General features: G+C 46.2%; 5 protein-coding genes across 7 annotated transcripts; 4 read left to right on the forward strand and 1 right to left on the reverse strand.

The window, feature by feature from the left end:
* The first annotated feature begins 794 nt into the window (after positions 1-794).
* Positions 795-6,075, forward strand: LOC4331856 (UDP-glucuronate:xylan alpha-glucuronosyltransferase 2). Of its 2 annotated transcripts, none has more exons than XM_015777742.3 (3): positions 795-1,263; positions 1,387-2,020; positions 4,887-6,075. In XM_015777742.3, exons 1-3 carry the CDS (start codon positions 880-882, stop codon positions 5,828-5,830), a joined length of 1,962 nt encoding a protein of 653 aa, XP_015633228.1. In that variant the 5' UTR covers positions 795-879; the 3' UTR covers positions 5,831-6,075. The 2 variants fall into 2 exon arrangements, with proteins under 2 accessions (XP_015633228.1, XP_015633229.1); XM_015777743.3 differs by having other exon boundaries at positions 900-1,268.
* A 518-nt stretch (positions 6,076-6,593) lies between these two features.
* On the forward strand, positions 6,594-9,875 carry LOC4331857 (probable LRR receptor-like serine/threonine-protein kinase At1g67720). Of its 2 annotated transcripts, none has more exons than XR_010739765.1 (9): positions 6,594-6,824; positions 7,129-7,669; positions 7,751-8,214; positions 8,636-8,771; positions 8,917-8,962; positions 9,052-9,120; positions 9,215-9,286; positions 9,376-9,447; positions 9,547-9,759. XR_010739765.1 is itself a non-coding variant. In NM_001417273.1 (9 exons), the coding sequence occupies exons 1-9, from the start codon at positions 6,716-6,718 to the stop codon at positions 9,569-9,571; spliced, it is 1,560 nt and encodes a 519-aa protein (NP_001404202.1). In that variant the 5' UTR covers positions 6,622-6,715; the 3' UTR covers positions 9,572-9,875. The 2 variants fall into 2 exon arrangements, 1 of the variants encoding a protein (NP_001404202.1); NM_001417273.1 differs by having other exon boundaries at positions 6,622-6,824; positions 8,891-8,962; positions 9,547-9,875.
* LOC4331858 (B3 domain-containing protein Os03g0184500-like) lies at positions 9,844-11,936 on the reverse strand. The gene is made up of 6 exons (NM_001417274.1): positions 11,681-11,936; positions 11,454-11,555; positions 10,952-10,983; positions 10,661-10,835; positions 10,356-10,562; positions 9,844-10,242 (listed from the first exon to the last, which is right to left on the reverse strand). The coding sequence occupies exons 1-6, from the start codon at positions 11,825-11,827 to the stop codon at positions 10,192-10,194; spliced, it is 714 nt and encodes a 237-aa protein (NP_001404203.1). The 5' UTR covers positions 11,828-11,936; the 3' UTR covers positions 9,844-10,191.
* Positions 11,937-14,017: 2,081 nt separating this feature from the next.
* LOC9269735 (putative dihydroflavonol 4-reductase) lies at positions 14,018-15,892 on the forward strand. Its single transcript, NM_001417275.1, has 5 exons — positions 14,018-14,390; positions 14,553-14,681; positions 14,890-15,054; positions 15,200-15,505; positions 15,662-15,892. Exons 1-5 carry the CDS (start codon positions 14,106-14,108, stop codon positions 15,800-15,802), a joined length of 1,026 nt encoding a protein of 341 aa, NP_001404204.1. The 5' UTR covers positions 14,018-14,105; the 3' UTR covers positions 15,803-15,892.
* Positions 15,893-16,076: 184 nt separating this feature from the next.
* Positions 16,077-18,532, forward strand: LOC9272175 (uncharacterized). The gene is made up of 5 exons (XM_015776989.3): positions 16,077-16,420; positions 16,702-16,830; positions 17,508-17,672; positions 17,809-18,114; positions 18,203-18,532. Exons 1-5 carry the CDS (start codon positions 16,151-16,153, stop codon positions 18,341-18,343), a joined length of 1,011 nt encoding a protein of 336 aa, XP_015632475.1. The 5' UTR covers positions 16,077-16,150; the 3' UTR covers positions 18,344-18,532.
* The last annotated feature ends 49 nt before the right edge of the window (positions 18,533-18,581 follow it).

The following is an 18,581-nucleotide window of genomic DNA, read 5'->3' on the forward strand; positions in this document are numbered from 1 at the left end:
CAACGTCCGCACGTTCAAGGATCATCGGTTAGAAATTTCTAAAATTTTGGCTTTACCAAATGCTCCTCTTGTATATAAAAAAGAGCCCCACAATCCATGTGAGTTTCAAAAAAATGTTTGTATAGAGCGAGATAATTTGTTTAAGCCAATTTTTTAATTCATGATATGCTCTTGTATTCCGAGGTCGTGAGCCATGATCCTAGGTAGAGATCGAGATAGAGGGGATGGGATCACCGCGATGCAAAATTAACTCAAATATTGTTGTTAAGGATCTATTTTGTAAATTCCAACTTCTAAATTTAGTTTTAGGTGTTATATATAGAGTGGAGCTGTGGAGTATTTTTTTTAAACGAAAGTCAGTGCGAGTTTTATATGTTAATATAGCTGGAGAAAAATATAAATCTATGGTTCTGAAGGGAAAAAAATAAAACAAAACTCAGCACCACCTATCTAGTTCATTTAATGAAAATGCTACACCCAATTTCGCTCCTATTTCAGACGATGAAGAAACTGTTTAGTTGCATTTCAGCTCGATCAGCTAAACAGATCCTAATTACTCCTGCACACAACGCGCACGTCATGATTGGCACTAGTACACGCAATTTGTAGAGCTTGATCATCATCAGGGAGGGGGACTGAAGTGGCAAGTGTCCTCGAGATTCGAGAAGGCATGGATTGAATGGAACTCTCGCCACGTGGCATCTCAGTTCGTTGCACCCCCATCCTTTCTCACCGTACCCAACCACTTGCCCCCAATCTTGCCTCTCACGTACTGACACTGTTGCGCACACGCACGCACGCACGCACAGCGCACACCGCGTCCTTCGCGCGCGCCTCGCCGCGCCATGCCGCGCGCGTCGATCTATATAACCCCGCGCCATGCAACGCCGCCCCGGCTTAGGCAAAACAGCGCGCACCTCAGCTCGCGACGCGCGCCAACCTCGCCGCCGAAGCACGACACGAGGACAAGCTAGCCCGGCGCGGTGTGCCATTGGCATGGGGGTGACGGGCGGCGCCGGGGAGGCCGTCAAGCCGTCGTCGTCGTCGTCGTTGTCGCCGGTGGCGGGGCTGAGGGCGGCGGCCATCGTGAAGCTGAACGCGGCGTTCCTCGCCTTCTTCTTCCTCGCGTACATGGCGCTCCTCCTCCACCCCAAGTACTCCTACCTCCTCGACCGCGGCGCCGCCTCCTCCCTCGTCCGCTGCACCGCCTTCCGCGACGCCTGCACCCCGGCGACGACGACCACCGCCCAGCTCTCTCGGAAGGTAAGGTGAGTCCACCATTCGTGCGTGCGACCGACGTCCGTCAAAAAGCTAAGCTTCGATTTCCGACCCACCATGTGTTCGAGAGATTGCTTACGAGGAATTGGCTACACCTGTGTTTTGCAGCTGGGAGGCGTGGCGGCGAACAAGGCGGTGGCGGCGGCGGCGGAGAGGATCGTGAACGCCGGGAGGGCGCCGGCGATGTTCGACGAGCTCCGTGGGCGGCTGCGGATGGGCCTGGTGAACATCGGCCGCGACGAGCTGCTGGCGCTCGGCGTGGAGGGCGACGCCGTCGGCGTCGACTTCGAGCGCGTCTCCGACATGTTCCGGTGGTCGGACCTCTTCCCGGAGTGGATCGACGAGGAGGAGGACGACGAGGGCCCGTCCTGCCCGGAGCTCCCCATGCCGGACTTCTCCCGGTACGGCGACGTCGACGTGGTGGTGGCGTCGCTGCCGTGCAACCGTTCGGACGCCGCGTGGAACCGCGACGTGTTCAGGCTGCAGGTGCACCTCGTGACGGCGCACATGGCGGCGCGCAAGGGGCTGCGGCACGACGCCGGCGGCGGCGGCGGCGGCGGGCGGGTGCGCGTGGTGGTGCGCAGCGAGTGCGAGCCCATGATGGACTTGTTCCGGTGCGACGAGGCGGTGGGGAGGGACGGCGAGTGGTGGATGTACATGGTCGACGTCGAGCGGCTGGAGGAGAAGCTCCGGCTTCCTGTCGGCTCATGCAACCTCGCCCTACCTCTGTGGGGACCCGGAGGTAAGCTAAGCACAATACTCCATCTCTTTCATATTATTAGTCGTTTGATTTTTTTTAAGTTTATTTTTAATACAAAATAAACATATTATCAAAATATATTTAATGTTGAATTTAGTGAGACTGGTTTAGTGTCGGTGTTTCTATCTTTTCTATAAATTTAATTAAAACTAAAGAAGTTTCACTAAGAAAAAAAGTCAAACAACTTATAATATGAAACAAAGGGATAATAACTATTTAGATGATATTGTTCTTTGAGGGATCAAAATGTTTTCTTGTTTTTTTTTTTTTGCTCGCACCCTGGTTAATTGGTTTTCTTCTCCGTGAGATGCACGCGCTCACGCCATGCATGCATGTTAGTCAAGCATGAAAACAAAGTAGGGGAAATATGACAGGTGATAAAGGGGAAAAAAGAGAAAAATTGGTGGCACATATGTGGTTCAGCTTCTAGAAACTAAAAGAGAGAATATATCATGATCACACTGAGACAGGATACACATGTGAGAAATTTTAAAGAAATGCAGAATAGCTAAAGAAGTTTCAGAGATCAATAGCTTAGGTTTATTTTCAGTCTGTTCCGTTAGTATCTGTGGAGAACTGGCCACTGAATGATTAATTATTACTCCAACCATCAATTAATGGTTTACAGTAACCTTTAGCCAATAGGATATGCGAATTATAAAAAAGGTAGTAAACACCTAGTTTAAAGGGGACATTTTTTTCCATTACAAGTTTTTATGCAAAACAAAAATCTATTGTGGATTTTACTACTTTTTGTGTTTGAAAAAAAAATACTTCAATATGCCAAGGCCATGCATGCACATAAGAACAAAAAAAAAACGGATGCAGGAAAATAGAACATTAGCATCAGACTAAGGAAAATAGAACATTAGCATCAGACTAAGACATGATTCAATTCAGAGAAGTGTTCCCAACTGCTGGTTAGACGCATAACATGTCACCTAATGAAAACCGATCAGCATCAATACAGCACACCCACACAATTAATCAAGCAAGCACAGCATAATTAACCAATCAGCTTTTGTCCCATAATCACTTGTAGGGATGTATGCGCTTGGAATGTGAATATATGCATGATCAGTGTGTGAGGACGATTTAACGAGGGTGTGTGTGGGACAAAGCCACCCAAAGAGCGTAGGAATCTGGTCGGGAAATGTTGCCAAAGGCCACGAGCTGATAATGGACAAGGTTCTCATCATCAATTCATCATCATCACTCGACTTTCTCTTTAGCAAAACATACACTAGGATCGAGTAGTCCCCATTATTCCTACCAAACCTGAAGAATCTGATCCCTTGCTAGCTATAGCTTGATCGATCGATCGATCGAGGTGACGATTCGTTGATTCAGGTTGAAACTGAAGCCTCCAATCAATCAACTTGAATTGTGTTTAGTCCTGTTCGATCGTCGACGCTCTATTATATTCATAGGAGTACTGACGATCGATCCGGTTGGTGCAACAGTAAATCTGTTCCTTTTTCGTAACTGCATTTGCAACCGTTGGTCTTCAGATTATACGGTTCATCAGGTGTTGATTAATTGCTCTAGGTTGATTAGAGTGTGTACCAGCAGAAACTAGCTAGCTAGCCTATCGTTGATCAGCACAGTGGCATCCCACCTGAGTGGAAGCTTCTACTGGTAATCATGGATCTATCACTGTCAGTGTTATCCACAAGCTAGCTAGCGAGAGCTAATTAAGCTAAAACCTGTCCTTGCAAGAGCAGATAGATCTAGCCATCTAGGGCCTAGGTCTACTGCCTAAACCAATCGATCAACACACATTATTCACAGTTGATAAAAAAAATATACTAGCACTAAATATTAATTACTTAAGGGATTGATCTGATGATAAGTACTCCTAGCACACTACTCAATTGCTCATAGGATGCCACACGCACAGTACGGTTTGTACATGTTAATAGATCAGGATGCACATGGAGATCGATGGATGAGCATTGACAGATTAATCAAGAAAAGATTAATTAATTAGAAGAGGATGACGACCACTCATAGATTAATTAGAAGAAGATGATAAATGGGCAGAGACTGGGGCCTCTTTCACCTAACTTGTGATAGGCATGCAGCTAAGCTGGTTGGAAGCCTTTCACCTCCAACCGTCCGATCAGTCGAACACTATGATGGCAACAAATGCATACTACATCGATCGGTCGACAGGGCTGATTAAACTAGATTCGGTTGGTGGCCAGCCGGCCGGACAGCTGCGTGTAGCTAAATGGATACTACTCTAGATGGATAGATAGAGATAGCTTGTGCATGAACCAATTAATACTTGCATTGCATGCTACTACATTCGTCTCCATGGCGGATGACCAGATATCTATACCAACCGTACGCAATATCGTCGCAAATTAAGTTTATTGCTTGATCTTACCTTGTGCAATTCGATTTGATTCTTTGGTGGTTTTGACTTGTCTGACACTTCTAGTTTGTTTTAAGCTAAGATTATACAGTATATTCATACTATTCAGTTGGAATAGTTCTTTTTTTTTAGCTTAGTTGGAATAGTTCAAGAAGTGCATGAATGATGCATGTGCCACGCACTACGGATCGAGTACATATACTATATAGTTAAGAAATAGATTTATTGATCTGCTAAAAGATTAGGAAAAATTCTTCGTCGTACGCACTAGTTTTTGAGTTCAGATCACCTTGGACTTTTTTCTTTTTTTTTAGAACTGATCACCTTGGACTTGGAGTAAATTTGTTTTCATGGATAGGTAAATTGTCAGATCAGGCACAGTGCAGTTTCGCAAGAATCTAGCACGTGTTCTTCTCTGGCGTAAGCTGCAGTCAACTAATCAAGCAATTAATTAATGAATTAACGCAGGTATCCAGGAAGTGTTCAACGTGTCGGAGCTGACGGCGGCGGCGGCAACGGCGGGGCGGCCGCGGCGGGAGGCGTACGCGACGGTGCTCCACTCGTCGGACACGTACCTGTGCGGCGCGATCGTGCTGGCGCAGAGCATCCGGCGCGCCGGGTCGACGCGCGACCTCGTCCTCCTCCACGACCACACCGTGTCGAAGCCGGCGCTGGCGGCGCTGGTCGCCGCCGGCTGGACCCCGCGCAAGATCAAGCGCATCCGCAACCCGCGCGCGGAGCGCGGCACCTACAACGAGTACAACTACAGCAAGTTCCGGCTGTGGCAGCTCACCGACTACGACCGCGTGGTGTTCGTCGACGCCGACATCCTCGTCCTCCGCGACCTCGACGCCCTCTTCGGCTTCCCGCAGCTGACGGCGGTGGGCAACGACGGCTCGCTCTTCAACTCCGGGGTGATGGTGATCGAGCCGTCGCAGTGCACGTTCCAGTCGCTGATCCGGCAGCGGCGGACCATCCGGTCCTACAACGGCGGCGATCAGGGGTTCCTGAACGAGGTGTTCGTCTGGTGGCACCGGCTGCCGCGGCGGGTGAACTACCTCAAGAACTTCTGGGCGAACACTACGGCGGAGCGGGCGCTCAAGGAGCGGCTGTTCCGGGCGGATCCCGCGGAGGTGTGGTCGATCCACTACCTGGGGCTGAAGCCGTGGACGTGCTACCGCGACTACGACTGCAACTGGAACATCGGCGACCAGCGGGTGTACGCCAGCGACGCCGCGCACGCGCGGTGGTGGCAGGTGTACGACGACATGGGGGAGGCCATGCGCTCGCCGTGCCGCCTGTCGGAGCGGAGGAAGATCGAGATCGCCTGGGACCGACACCTCGCCGAGGAGGCCGGCTTCTCCGACCACCACTGGAAGATCAACATCACCGACCCCCGCAAGTGGGAGTAGATTGCCTCGCCGGCGATCGCCGCCGTCCCGTCCCCGTACGACGTGGCAGCTTGCTAGCTTAGCTGGGCTGGGCTGGGATGGGCTGGCTGGCCGCATTTAGAATTTTGGGCCTCCGTTAATTCTCTCTTCTTTAACCTCTGTTCATATATACACGCACAGGGACTATAGATTTACTAAGCCCTCGGTGAATAATTCAATCACAAGTAAATAATTGAGTAAAATGAAGTCACCTTTTTATTGTCAAAGTTTTACTTTGGATCACACTTAAACCAATCTTTTCATTTTAGACCGGATAACTTTGCCTATAGTATTTGGCTTGGATCACCCCACTCTCTTTACTATTCATGTATAGATATGAGCAGCATATAAAAGGGGAAGTTCACCATTATACCGAAACCGATTTGATTGAGGTTATTTATGGGTGTTTGAAGAAGTTAAGGATGATCCAAACTTAAAAAAAATTGATAAAATTTTCTGATCATCCAAACTAAAAAATATACAAAACTATCTGATTCTAAAGTGAAAAGATTGATTTGAGGGTGGTCCAAAGTAAAACTTAGGCCCAAATCACAATCCACTCGCAATAATTTGATCCAGTGATCACTTGGGCCTCATTTCTCTCATGGGCCGTGAAAGAGGTTTCAAGGCCCATGACGCACACCTAAGATTGACCAGTTCAACTAACGTTTGCTAAATTTAAGCGGAAGCCGTTGAAAAGCCAAGGAAGCAAAAACCACCCGTTTGTGGCGCGCGGTGATCCATAAACAGTAGTGGCCTCCCTTCGTGAGCCCCCTTTCCTCGCGTCGTCCCCTTCGCGGAGCCTCCCCTTCGTGGGCGCGCTCCATTGCTCTCTCCCCTCCCACCCAATCCTATTATGACATTACGATGCCTATCCCCATTGCCTTCCTCTTCCTCCTCCCCCTCCTCCTCGCCGCCTCCTCCCATGCCACCGCCTCCTCCCATGCCACCGCCTCCGTCGTCCCACAACCTCGAGGTAATTCATGGTACTCCCTCCATTTTATATTATAATAAATTTTATCTTTTTTATTAAATAATCAATTTTGTTAAACTTATAAAAGAATATAAAAATATTTTCTACAAAACAAACATATATAATCATAGTATATCTAATGTTGTTGTTGTTGTATATGTTGCTAATTGTTTATGTAAACTTGATTATATCTAACTGATCAGAAAAAAAAGTTTAAGCCACTAATTATATCACAAACACGGAGTAATTGATTCTTGCATGCAAGAAATGGGACGTGTAATGGTGGGTGATCGAAATGTTATTATAGGGTTCTATATAAACTGTGGATCGGAGAAGGAGGAGCAGATAGGGAGCATCAAGTGGATACAGGATGAGGGGTTCATCGCCGTCGGCAACATGTCCGCCGTCGACAAGCCGAACATCCTGCCGCTGCTCGCCACCGTGCGCTACTTCCCCGACGCGACGGCGAGGAAGTACTGCTACCAGCTCCCCGTCGTCAAGGGGTCGCGGTACCTCGTCCGGACGACCTACTTCTACGGCGGGTTCGACGGCGGCGACGTTCCGCCGGTGTTCGACCAGATCGTCGACGGGACGCGGTGGAGCGCCGTGAACACCACCGACAACTTCCGGCGGGGCATGTCGACCTACTTCGAGATGGTGGCGGAGGCGCAGGGGAAGACGATGAGCGTGTGCCTGGCGCGCCGCGCCGACACCCGGTCCAGCCCCTTCATCTCCGCGCTCGAGCTCGTCAGCCTCGACGACTCCATGTACAACACCACCGACTTCGACAAGTACGTCATGAGCACGGTGGCGCGCAGCCGGTTCGGCGCCAAGGGCGAGATCGTGAGGTACGCGCGTTCCGCCGCTCGCCGCCGCCACGACGGCGCGTTGTTGTGTCCTGATTAACCTGACATGGCTGGAATTTCTAGCTATCCAGATGACCAGTACAACCGGTACTGGGCGCCGTTCACGGACGCGAACCCGACGGTGGAGAGCCACTCGGCGATCACGCCGGAGGAGTTCTGGAACGTGCCGCCGGCGAAGGCGCTCCGGGCCGGCGTGACGACGAGCCGGGGGAAGAAGCTGTCGGTGCAGTGGCCGCCGGTGGAGCTGCCGGCGGCGACCTACTACGTGGCGCTCTACTTCCAGGACTCCCGCACGGCGAGCCCCTACAGCTGGCGCGTCTTCGACGTCGCCGTCAACGGCAAGGAGTTCTTCCGGGAGCTCAACGCCTCGGCCGCCGGCGTCATGGTGTACTCCACCATGATGCCTCTCTCCGGCAAGATGGAGATCGTGCTCACGCCCAACGAGACGTCGCCGGTCGGCCCGCTGATCAACGCCGGCGAGATCTACCAGATTGTGCCGCTCGGTGGCCGGACGGCCACCAGAGATGGTATGCGCCTCCAGATCAGGGTTTGAAATTTCGTTTCAAAATTTCCGAAATTCGCCCCCCACCGGCAATCTTATATCTCAGTCCGAAAATTTTCGGTTTTTTGCTTTTTTTTTTGTGTGAATTTGGTCAAATTTTATTAAAAATCAGTCAAAATTTCAAATAATTTCGGCCAAAAAAAATCGAACTTTCTGAAATTTCGCCCCCCCCCCCCCTCCAACCCAACCCCCAAAGAAAAAGCAATTTCGAAAATAAAAACCCTGCTCCAGATCGATAGACAGGCTGATCTCCAAATGTCAAGCAGTTTCTTTCTGCAAAATTTGAGCAAAGCAAAATTTTAAAAGTTCATCATTGTGCTAGCTAGATTCAGTATGTGAGATTAATTTTTGGGTGATGAGAAGGTTTAGGATCTTCGCTTGTGCAGTGGTTGCAATGGAGGAACTTGCCAGGAGCATCAAGAACCCGCCGCCGGACTGGGCCGGCGATCCTTGCCTGCCGCGGCAGAATTCGTGGACCGGGGTTATCTGCTCCGAGGGATCACCCGTGCGCGTCGTATCACTGTAAGTGTTCAGATTGACATGGTTTGGCACCTATGAACTCATATGGTGTTGACAGTGAATAAGCTACCGAGATGTTGGTTGTTGCTGTGATGATATGATCCATTTTCTGTATACTACAGGGATCTAAAAAATCATGGTCTTTCAGGATCGCTCCCTGACAGTATTGGAAATTTGACTGGGATGAAAAATATGTAAGATTGACACGATCATATAGAGTGAATCCGAATGATCAAATGGGATAAGCACTTGGGTCTAATTTTCCTGTTGAAATTGTATGCAGCTATTTCGGTGGCAACAAACTCACAGGCTCCATACCTGATTTGAGCAGCATGCACATCTTGGAAGAATTGTAAGCTCAATGGATAGGCAGTAGGAGATTGATTACTACTCATCCTAGCTAGGAGACTCATTTCCATCATACTAACTTTTCTGAATTTGGAAAGGCATTTTGAGGGCAATCAGTTAAGTGGACCAATCAGCCCATCGCTGGGAACACTCACCAATCTCAAGGAGCTGTAAGTATCCTAACCCTCTTTTTGTTGCATGTCCAAACAGCTGATAACTCTTAGTACTTGCCTCATGCATTTGCTCCTGCGAAAGACAGATACCTGAACAACAACAATCTCACCGGCCAGATACCAGAGAGCCTGAAAAACAAACCTGAACTTGACATGAGGTATGATTGGGGAACAAAGTCTTCACATTTTGGATCCATTTTATATGCTGATGGTATTGCTTTTGCATAAAAAAAAAATATATATATATATATATACAGGACTGAGGGGAACAAACTTAATTGAGGCTGGAAAGGAAGGAATATCTGAGATGATCATTTCCAATCTAATGTTACATTTATGTACAGAAAGATACAGTTTGATGATGAAGGGAGAAGAGCGAAGGCTTCAGAAACTGTAGGATGATATTCATGTATGATGCTGTATGTGAGTTGAAAGATTGATGTGATATTTAGCATCATCCTTTTGATCCATTTTGTGTTATTAGTATTTGTTGTACATGCTGCATTAGATGGCATTAGTGTAGGATAATTGTTAGGTCAAAGAAGCAGTTCATAATCTAACCAATCTAAACGCCAAAAGTTGTACCATGTTCCATCAAAACTTAATTAGGACAGAAACATGCAGTAGCCAGACACATAAACAGCAGATACTCCAAATCTGTCAGCTAATAAACTCCCGAGTGTCGAATTGGCAGTAATTGTGGACACACCAATTACAAACAACATAAGAGTGGCAAATTGTTCCTTCTCCCAACATAGATATGGGCTACATGATAGATGCTCTGCAAACTAGCAGAGTAACAGATTAAGTGCCTAATGGTAATACTAACAGATGAGGCCTAAACCTACCCAAAATGCAATTTTTCGTCTGCCGATGTGTTAGTAGTGCCGTCTTTGTTGATGTCACTTGGTTACCTCATTTCCATCATCAACAGTAGCTCGGATAATATGCACCTGGACAAAAATCAATTTTCAAGGATTATTCACATTATTCATATATAAAACATGCTTAAGTTACAGGTACAAATTTATTCAGACATATTGTTCAGTTCAGTAAAAATTAATACCTTGAAGGTTGTAGGCTTGACCAACTGAAATACTGTCGCATCTCCATCCAACAATCCATGGTCCAAAGCAAAGCCAGCCCAGCCACCACTTAGGCCATTCTTGTAGGCAAGGTAATTGGTATCAAATTGCTCGTCTTTCTCATCCAACAAAGTGACAATGGCATCATGTTTTGGCAGGTAAGTCTCGCAGAAATGCCTCGGTAAGCCCTTTTGATCATGCCACCAAACAAGTATTAGTACCACATGACAACAGTTCCCCTTAAAGAAGGGTTGCAGGGATGGGAATGTGATAGTGCAGTACTCACCAACCAAAATCCTCGGACCACATGTGAATGTAGCATTGGCTTCACGAAGGAGGGAAATTCAGGGTCAAGTTGTGATTCCAGTTCCTCTGCTTTTCTTGCTGCCTCGAGCCTAGCTTCCATGGAAATTGATCCACGGGTTGCCAGGTAGATACTGTCAATTGCTTTTCGTGGAGACCTGCAGAAGAAATCGGACAACGGGATGTAGTTTTGCACCTTTTGCTACTTAGTGGGAGGCAATACAGGCTTCATACGCTCATGTGGTAATGTTATTGTTATCACATAATGACATACCTTTTCATCCTCTCTGCGCCATCTGGTGCTACCTGCCGACAAATGCTACTTCTTAGTACAGAAAAGATGTTTCTTATGATGGTTACATACTTACATATGTGGATGCTAGGAACAATGGCACAATTTAAAATGCCATTTACTGAAAATTGTTAAGTTCTGCTAAGAATGGTTTGTTTCAGAGACTTATTTAATGCTCAGTAGTTCCTACCAAATTTGCACATTTTTTTATCAATTCAGTTGGTCAGAAAACGTGAAATACAGCTTCTTCACTGTGCAATAGGCCGTTTTTACAGCTTGCACTAGCTGGATTGACAGCCACGGCTAGAACGTATGAAAATCACGCTCAATAATTTGTAACCTTAAACTTAGAACCAGATGCATCAGAACAAGAAGCAGGTGTATCTGAACTTCTTTTTTTTTTCTATGACTGAATATTACTGAATCTTTTTTTCTCCTTGACATTTATTACTGTGTAAATGGAACACCAAAGCAAAGCAGTTACCTCTGCATACTTGACCTCAGGGAGATTAGCGAGGCGCCGAGACCTCCTCGGAGGCGAGGGAGCCACGACCGCCGCCTCGATGATCCTACGCCTCTTCTGCTTCTGCTCCGCCGAAAAAAGAAATAAAACCAAAAAAAGAAAGATCAAATTAATGAACGGATCGAGCAGCGAGCGAGCAAGAGCAACCGATTAGAATGTAGAGCGCGGTGGCAGCATGAGTTGGTCACCATGGGGGAGGGGGTCTTGGGGGCGACGGCGATGGCGGCGGAGAGGTGGCGCAGGTTGAGCGCCTCCATCTTGCGCTTGTTCTCCTCCACCGTCCTCTCCCTCGCCGCCTCGTACGCCGTCATCCCCTTCTCCATCCCCATCCCCATCTCCCCCCCTTCCTCCTCCTCCTCCTCCTCCTCCTCTCCCTACTCGATTTGCTGCGGCTTTGCGAGGCTGGAGAAGAAGGGTTTAAGCGAGGGAGAGAGAGAGAAGAGGCAGAGAGGAATGGGGTTTTGGGTCCTTTTCAACGTCGTGGTCCTCGTGGGTCAAGTAAAGCAGAGGGCAGGCAGAGGGAATCGACCGTTGGAACGGGGAGGGGTAAAACGGTGAATTCAGGTCAGTGGGACGTGTGTCCCTGACAGGTGGGGCCCGCACATTCATCCGAGATGTTTCGTGCTTCGTGCGATGCGGAGTACGTGTGCGCCCGTATTTTCGGGAGAAAGGAAAGGGCACGAAAAGAATAGCTGGGCCGGAAAAGTAGTTAGATTTTTTTTTATCCGAGTTCTGGGCCGGCCCAGAAACTTGGTCCACGGGGCTAAATGTGATACGATTTTGCTATATATTTGTCGACAAATTTTCTCCTAAAAATTTGACAGATGTAATTACAGTACAATCGTAGTGTAATTACACTGTAACTTGCATGTAATCACACTGTAACTATAGTGTAACTTATATGTAACTTTCAAAAATCTCTTTGTAATATGTTATTTCGGTAAAATGGAGGTTGTGGGAACAAATCCTTACACATATGTTTGTGCTGTGATTTTTTTTTCTTCCTTACCAAAACAAATCTTGTAATAGATTTAACGATTCAAAATTACGTGAAACTTATATACAAGTTACACTGTAGTTACATGCAAGTTACAATGTAATTACATATAAGTTACAGTGTAATTACACTACGATTGTACTATAATTACATCTGTCAAATTTTTAGGAGAAAATTTGTCGACAAATGTATAGGTGGTCCCATGTGATATATTTGGTCCGATATAAAGTGTGGTCGCGTACGGTAACAGTGAGAAGGGAATTTTTCTACTACGTACTACATCCGTCCCAAAATAAGTACAGCCGTAGATATCCGTGCCCAACATTTAACCGTCCGTCTTATTTAAAAAATTTGTGAAAAATTTAAAAATATTTAATCACACATAAAATACTATTCATGTTTTATCATCTAGTAACAATAAAATACTAATCATAAAATTTTTTTAAATAAGACGAACGGTTAAACGTTGAACGTGAATAATGTAAAACTACACTTATTTTAGGACGGAGGTAGTAAAAAGATGGGTATGCAACTTGAGTACGTGCTTGACATAACTGTGATGCAGTCCAAGAACTTGATCGCGAAGGACCGAGATCCTCTGAGAAGACCGTGACTTTGATCCATTATCAGTCGTCCGATCTACAGTATCTGGTGAATAGTAAATCAAAGCAGTAGTTTTTACTTTTTTACTGTGTCTACAGTAAAAAAACTGCAGAGCAATGTTTTGCACTGTAACACCAGATTCATTTTACTATGTTTATCTTCCGTTCGCTTCCAAAGTCAGAGGAGCCGGATCCGATTGGCGAATGCTGCCAACGATCCTGACGTTGTTGACCTGACCTGGCACGACAATGCAAATCCAGTACAGCTGCTGTTTCAGATGATTGACGACAAGCCGATTGCCTTTCCCTTATCTGAAAAAATTTGGTCAGATCAGATGAGTCATGAAATGGATGGATGCATAGAGGTCGGAACTGTTGGATTTGTCTGACGCTGAACGCGATCGATCGATCGATCGAGTGATCTCTCGAAAATGATGCCCCGTACACGTAGGACTTGTTTACTTTGCTACTATTTTCAACATTAACAAGTTTTGGCATTGCCAAATTTTAGTAAGGTTGTCAAAATTTTAGCAAGGCTACCAAATTTTAGCAATATTTTATACGTACTTACTAAAATTTGACAACAAACTAAATGTAGCCACTTTTTTTAACTTTGCCAAAAAAAAAGTAAAGTTGAAAATGGTAGCAAAGTGAACGAGCCCGTAAATTACTCATACGTAATATTGTCAACCTAGGCCTTGTTTAGTTACAAACTTTTAACTTTTCAATCACATCAAAACTTTTCTACACACGTAAACTTTCATTTTTTCCATCACATTGTTTCAATTTCAACCAAACTTCCAATTTTGACGTGAAAACACACCCCTAGAATGGCGATGAGGACGAAGCTGATGTGGAGTTTGATGGCGACGGAGCCATCGCCGTCAAGCACGCAAACTTATCTAGCTGCGACTCCTGATGTTCCTGGCCGTGATCGAGCTCCTGCGTTCTTGCTTAATTTGAGTGGTCGGATCGGCTACTGAGCTGGTGCGGCGGCGGCGGCTAATCGGCGGCATGAGGATCGCGGTGACGGGCGCGACGGGGTACCTCGGCAGCCGCCTGTGCGGTGCGCTGGCCGACGCCGGCCACGCCGTGCGCGCGTTCGCGCTCCGCTCGGCGGGCGGCGGCGGCGGCGGCGGCGACGTCGAGGCCGGCCTGCTCCCGGCGTCCGTCGAGCTGGCGTACGGCGACGTCGCCGACGTGGAGTCCCTCGCCGCCGCCTTCGACAGGTGCGACGCCGTCTTCCACGTCGCCGCCGCCGTCGAGGCGTGGCTGCCCGATCCCTCCATCTTCATCACGGTACGTGTACAATCTTTTAAAAAGAAAAGAGGATTTTAAAAAGAAACTCGCGAAAGTTTTCAAGCAATTCCGAAAAATATATGCTCTATAAAATTGATTTGGTCATTTGGTGTTAAAAAAATGGGCATTTAATCATATCCTCGGACGTGTTATGATTATCAGGTCAATGTGGGAGGGCTCGAGAATGTTTTGAAAGCTGCCAGGAGGACACCAACAGTAAAGAAAATAGTTTATACGTCATCATTCTTTGCCATTGGCCCAACTGATGGATATGTTGCAGATGAGACACAGGTACCATATTTATATTGGAGTTCTCCTTAATTAGCTCCCTCAGTTTTCAAATCCTTCGGTCTAGAAAATCTGCCATTTCTTGTGTGAGATGTCCAGACTGAGCATGCTAAAAAAAATTGTGCAAAATATGATGATATGTATACTTCAAATTCCTTTCGTGAAAGAAAAACATTTTTGCAGAGTAAACAATAAGTTGCTGATATTGCAGATGCATCAAGGAAAAACATTTTGCACGGAGTATGAGAAATCAAAGGTTCTTGCAGACCAGATCGCATTGCAGGCAGCAGCAGAGGGGATGCCAATCACCATCGTCTATCCAGGATTCATGTATGGTCCTGGAAAACTTACAGCAGGAAATCTTGTTTCTCGCATCGTAAGACAATTTCTCTACTCCTAGTTATTCATCCTGCATATATGGTATATCTGAATGACCCAAAAAAAAAGAACTTGTTCCTGAAATAATTAACAGCCATGAATCATGATCAGAAACTTGAACATCACTGGCTCTTAATTTGCAGTTGATCGAGAGGTTCAATGGGCGTTTACCTGGTTACGTCGGGCATGGCCATGATCGAGAATCATTCTGCCATGTCGACGATGTTGTTGCTGGACATGTAGCAGCAATGGAGAAAGGCAGAGAAGGTGAAAGATACCTCCTCACCGGAGAGAACACGTCGCTGGTTCAGATCTTCGACATGGCCTCCAGGATCACGAACACAAAGGCGCCCAGATTCCACGTACCCCTCTGGTTGCTTGAAATTTACGGGTGGATTTCAGTTCTTGTTTCAAGAATCACCGGGAAGCTCCCGTTCATCAGCTACCCTGTATGTCTCTTTCTGTGCTCCTTTTATTTCCAGTACTTACTTAGGTTCAGAGTTTGTTTTTGCAGGGTCTAGTTAGATTCAGAGTTTGCACATTGGTGATGATGATGATGTATTGATGTGGTTACTTAGATTTCAGTTCTTGTTTGGGTTTTGCAGGCAGTGCGTGTTCTTAGGCATCAATGGGCATACTCATGTGAGAAGGCCAAGAAGGAGCTAGGGTACAGTCCTAGGAGCTTGACTGAAGGTCTATCAGAGACGCTCTTATGGCTCAAGGACAGCGAAATGATCAGATTTTAGTGTTCTACATTTCACTCATGTAAACATATCAGCATTGCTGTAACTGCATAAATAGTTAAATCAAAGAAAACATGTGGTTTGAAATTTGAAGATGAATGCGTGCACCAAACAGGGCCAAATTTCTTCTTAGATGGTCAAATTTGTTCCTGCTGATCACTGATCAGACTTGAGACTCGAGAGGCAAAAGCAGATCATATTTGGGCCCGGCCCACAAGTGACTTGGGCCCGCTTGCTTGTGGGTTGACTAGGGGTACTACTGGACAGGCTGGTGGCTGGCCTCGCCGGAAGGCTTGGAAGCCCGCGTTGACTAGTGGCGGTTGGATTGGCGGCGGCGGCGGCGACTCGACGATGGGCGGCGGCATGAGGGTGGTGGTGACGGGCGCGACGGGGTACCTCGGCGGCCGCCTGTGCGCGGCGCTGGCGGCCGCCGGCCACGCCGTGCGCGCGTTCGCCCGCCGCTCCAGCGACGCCTCCGGGCTCCCGGCATCCGTCGAGCTGGCCTACGGGGACGTCACCGACGAGGGGTCCCTCGCCACCGCCTTCGACGGGTGCGACGCGGTCTTCCACGTCGCCGCCGCCGTCGAGCCGTGGCTCCCCGACCCCTCGGTTTTCACCACCGTACGCGTGCTGATTCATTTCTGATGTTTTCCTGTGGCAAGTAGAGGGTAACTATATTCATTCAAATCAAAGTGGGGAGTACTATAGAACGCTAGATGAACCTAGACATTCTGCCTATTGTGCGATGCTGTTTAGGGTCTTTGAAAATTATGGCTCCAAGTCCAACAATAATTGATTTTCCGTTTGCTGTTCTGTTCATGAAACTAAAATGCATGCAAATTCGGTTTGGCTTGGTGTAAGAAATGGCACTTGAGCATGCGCGTTCTGTGCTATGATTACAGGTCAATGTGAGAGGACTCGAGAATGTGTTGAAGGCTGCTAAGAGAACACCGACCGTAAAGAAGATAATTTACACATCTTCATTCTTTGCAATTGGCCCAACTGATGGTTATGTTGCAGATGAGACACAGGTAAAACATGACTTTGAACTGTGTAAGCTTTTTACCATTTCATGTTTGAAAAGCTTGAATAGTAAATAAAAGGATTGTATTATGATTGTCTTTAGTAGTTCTGCCCATAGGTTCTGTTCTAAGCTCATTCCTTGATATGTACTCCCTCCGTCCCAAAATATAAGGGATTTTGAACGGATGGGACATTTCCTATTACTACGAATCTAGGCATACTCTCTTTGTACTTTCGTAGTACTACAAAATGTCTCATTCATCCAAAATACCTTATATTTTGGTATGGAGGGAGTAGTATAGATAGCACTTGGCTGACCCGACATTCATGTTAATAGGAGCACATAAGGTGTCCATTAGTAGTATAGATAGTAGATAGTCGTTTTTCTTGATTTCCATTGAACTTTTAATGATAAATTTCTATAATGGGCAACTCACTCTTGAAACCTAGCTGTTCAATTTACCCCATTCCAAAGTATTTTGATTTACCCCTGACACTCTCTTATTTCTACCACTTGTATAATTCTTTTTGATACCGACTTTTAGTAACAATTATCCAACTTATGCATGTCCTGTTGAAATGGAGTAACCATTTCATCAAATTATCCTCTAATTACAAAAAGGCCTTTTACAAATTAAAGTAATTCTATAAGCTATAAACAGAGTTCAATTGTTCTAAATTTCAGAGACATCAAGAGAAAACATTTTGCTCAGAGTACGAGAAATCCAAGGTTCTTGCAGACCGAATTGCATTGCAGGCAGCAGCAGAAGGGGTGCCAATCACCATTCTCTACCCTGGAGTTATCTACGGGCCTGGAAAACTAACTACTGGAAATATTGTTTCCCGTATTGTGAGAGAATTTCTTACTCATGGCTATGTCAAATATGTAGTTATTTATTATCGTATATTTGTTTCAATTTTAAAATATAACATTTCCTGAAAGATAGCCATGACCAGAAGAAATTAAACTGTTGTGATTCTTGCAGTTAATTGAACGGTTTAATTGGCGCCTACCTGGTTACATAGGAGATGGGTATGATAGGGAATCGTTTTGCCATGTTGACGACGTTGTTAATGGGCACATAGCAGCAATGGAGAAGGGCAGACCGGGGGAAAGATATCTCCTTACTGGAGAAAACTTATCATTCAAACAGATTTTCGATATGGCTGCTAACATTACAAATACGAAGGCACCCCTATTCCATGTACCTCTCTGGTTGATTGAAATATATGGGTGGATTTCAGTTTTTATTTCTCACATCACTGGAAATCTCCCACTTATCAGTTACCCTGTATGTCCAGTATTCTTCCTTATTTAAGTTTACCATCTCCAGATAGGTCATGCTGTTGTGCTTACTAGATTCTCAATGTGGATTGCAGACAGTACGTGTTCTTAGACATCAATGGGCATATTCATGTGATAAAGCCAAGAGGGAGCTGGGCTACAGTCCAAGAAACTTAACTGAAGGTCTATCAGAGATGCTCTTATGGCTCAAGGATGAAAAATTGATCAAGTTTTAGCACTCACCCCTTGTGCTAACTTGTGCTGCATTCCACACCATGTAAACTGAGATCTGATTTAAACCTATTAACTGTAAGATGTACATGTTTGGTGTGGTGTTAATGTTGTATCATATCAGTAATAACTTGAGATGTAACATGGTAGTACTGGTTCCATGGAAGAAAGGAAAAACATGTTCTTCGATTGAATATTGGTTGATTTGATTCTTTACAGGCTGCAGTTGCATAAGTAGTTACA

The sequence above is a fragment of the Oryza sativa genome, chromosome 3 (assembly GCF_034140825.1).
Source record: "Oryza sativa Japonica Group chromosome 3, ASM3414082v1".
In the NCBI taxonomy this organism is placed as follows: Eukaryota; Viridiplantae; Streptophyta; class Magnoliopsida; order Poales; family Poaceae; genus Oryza; species Oryza sativa.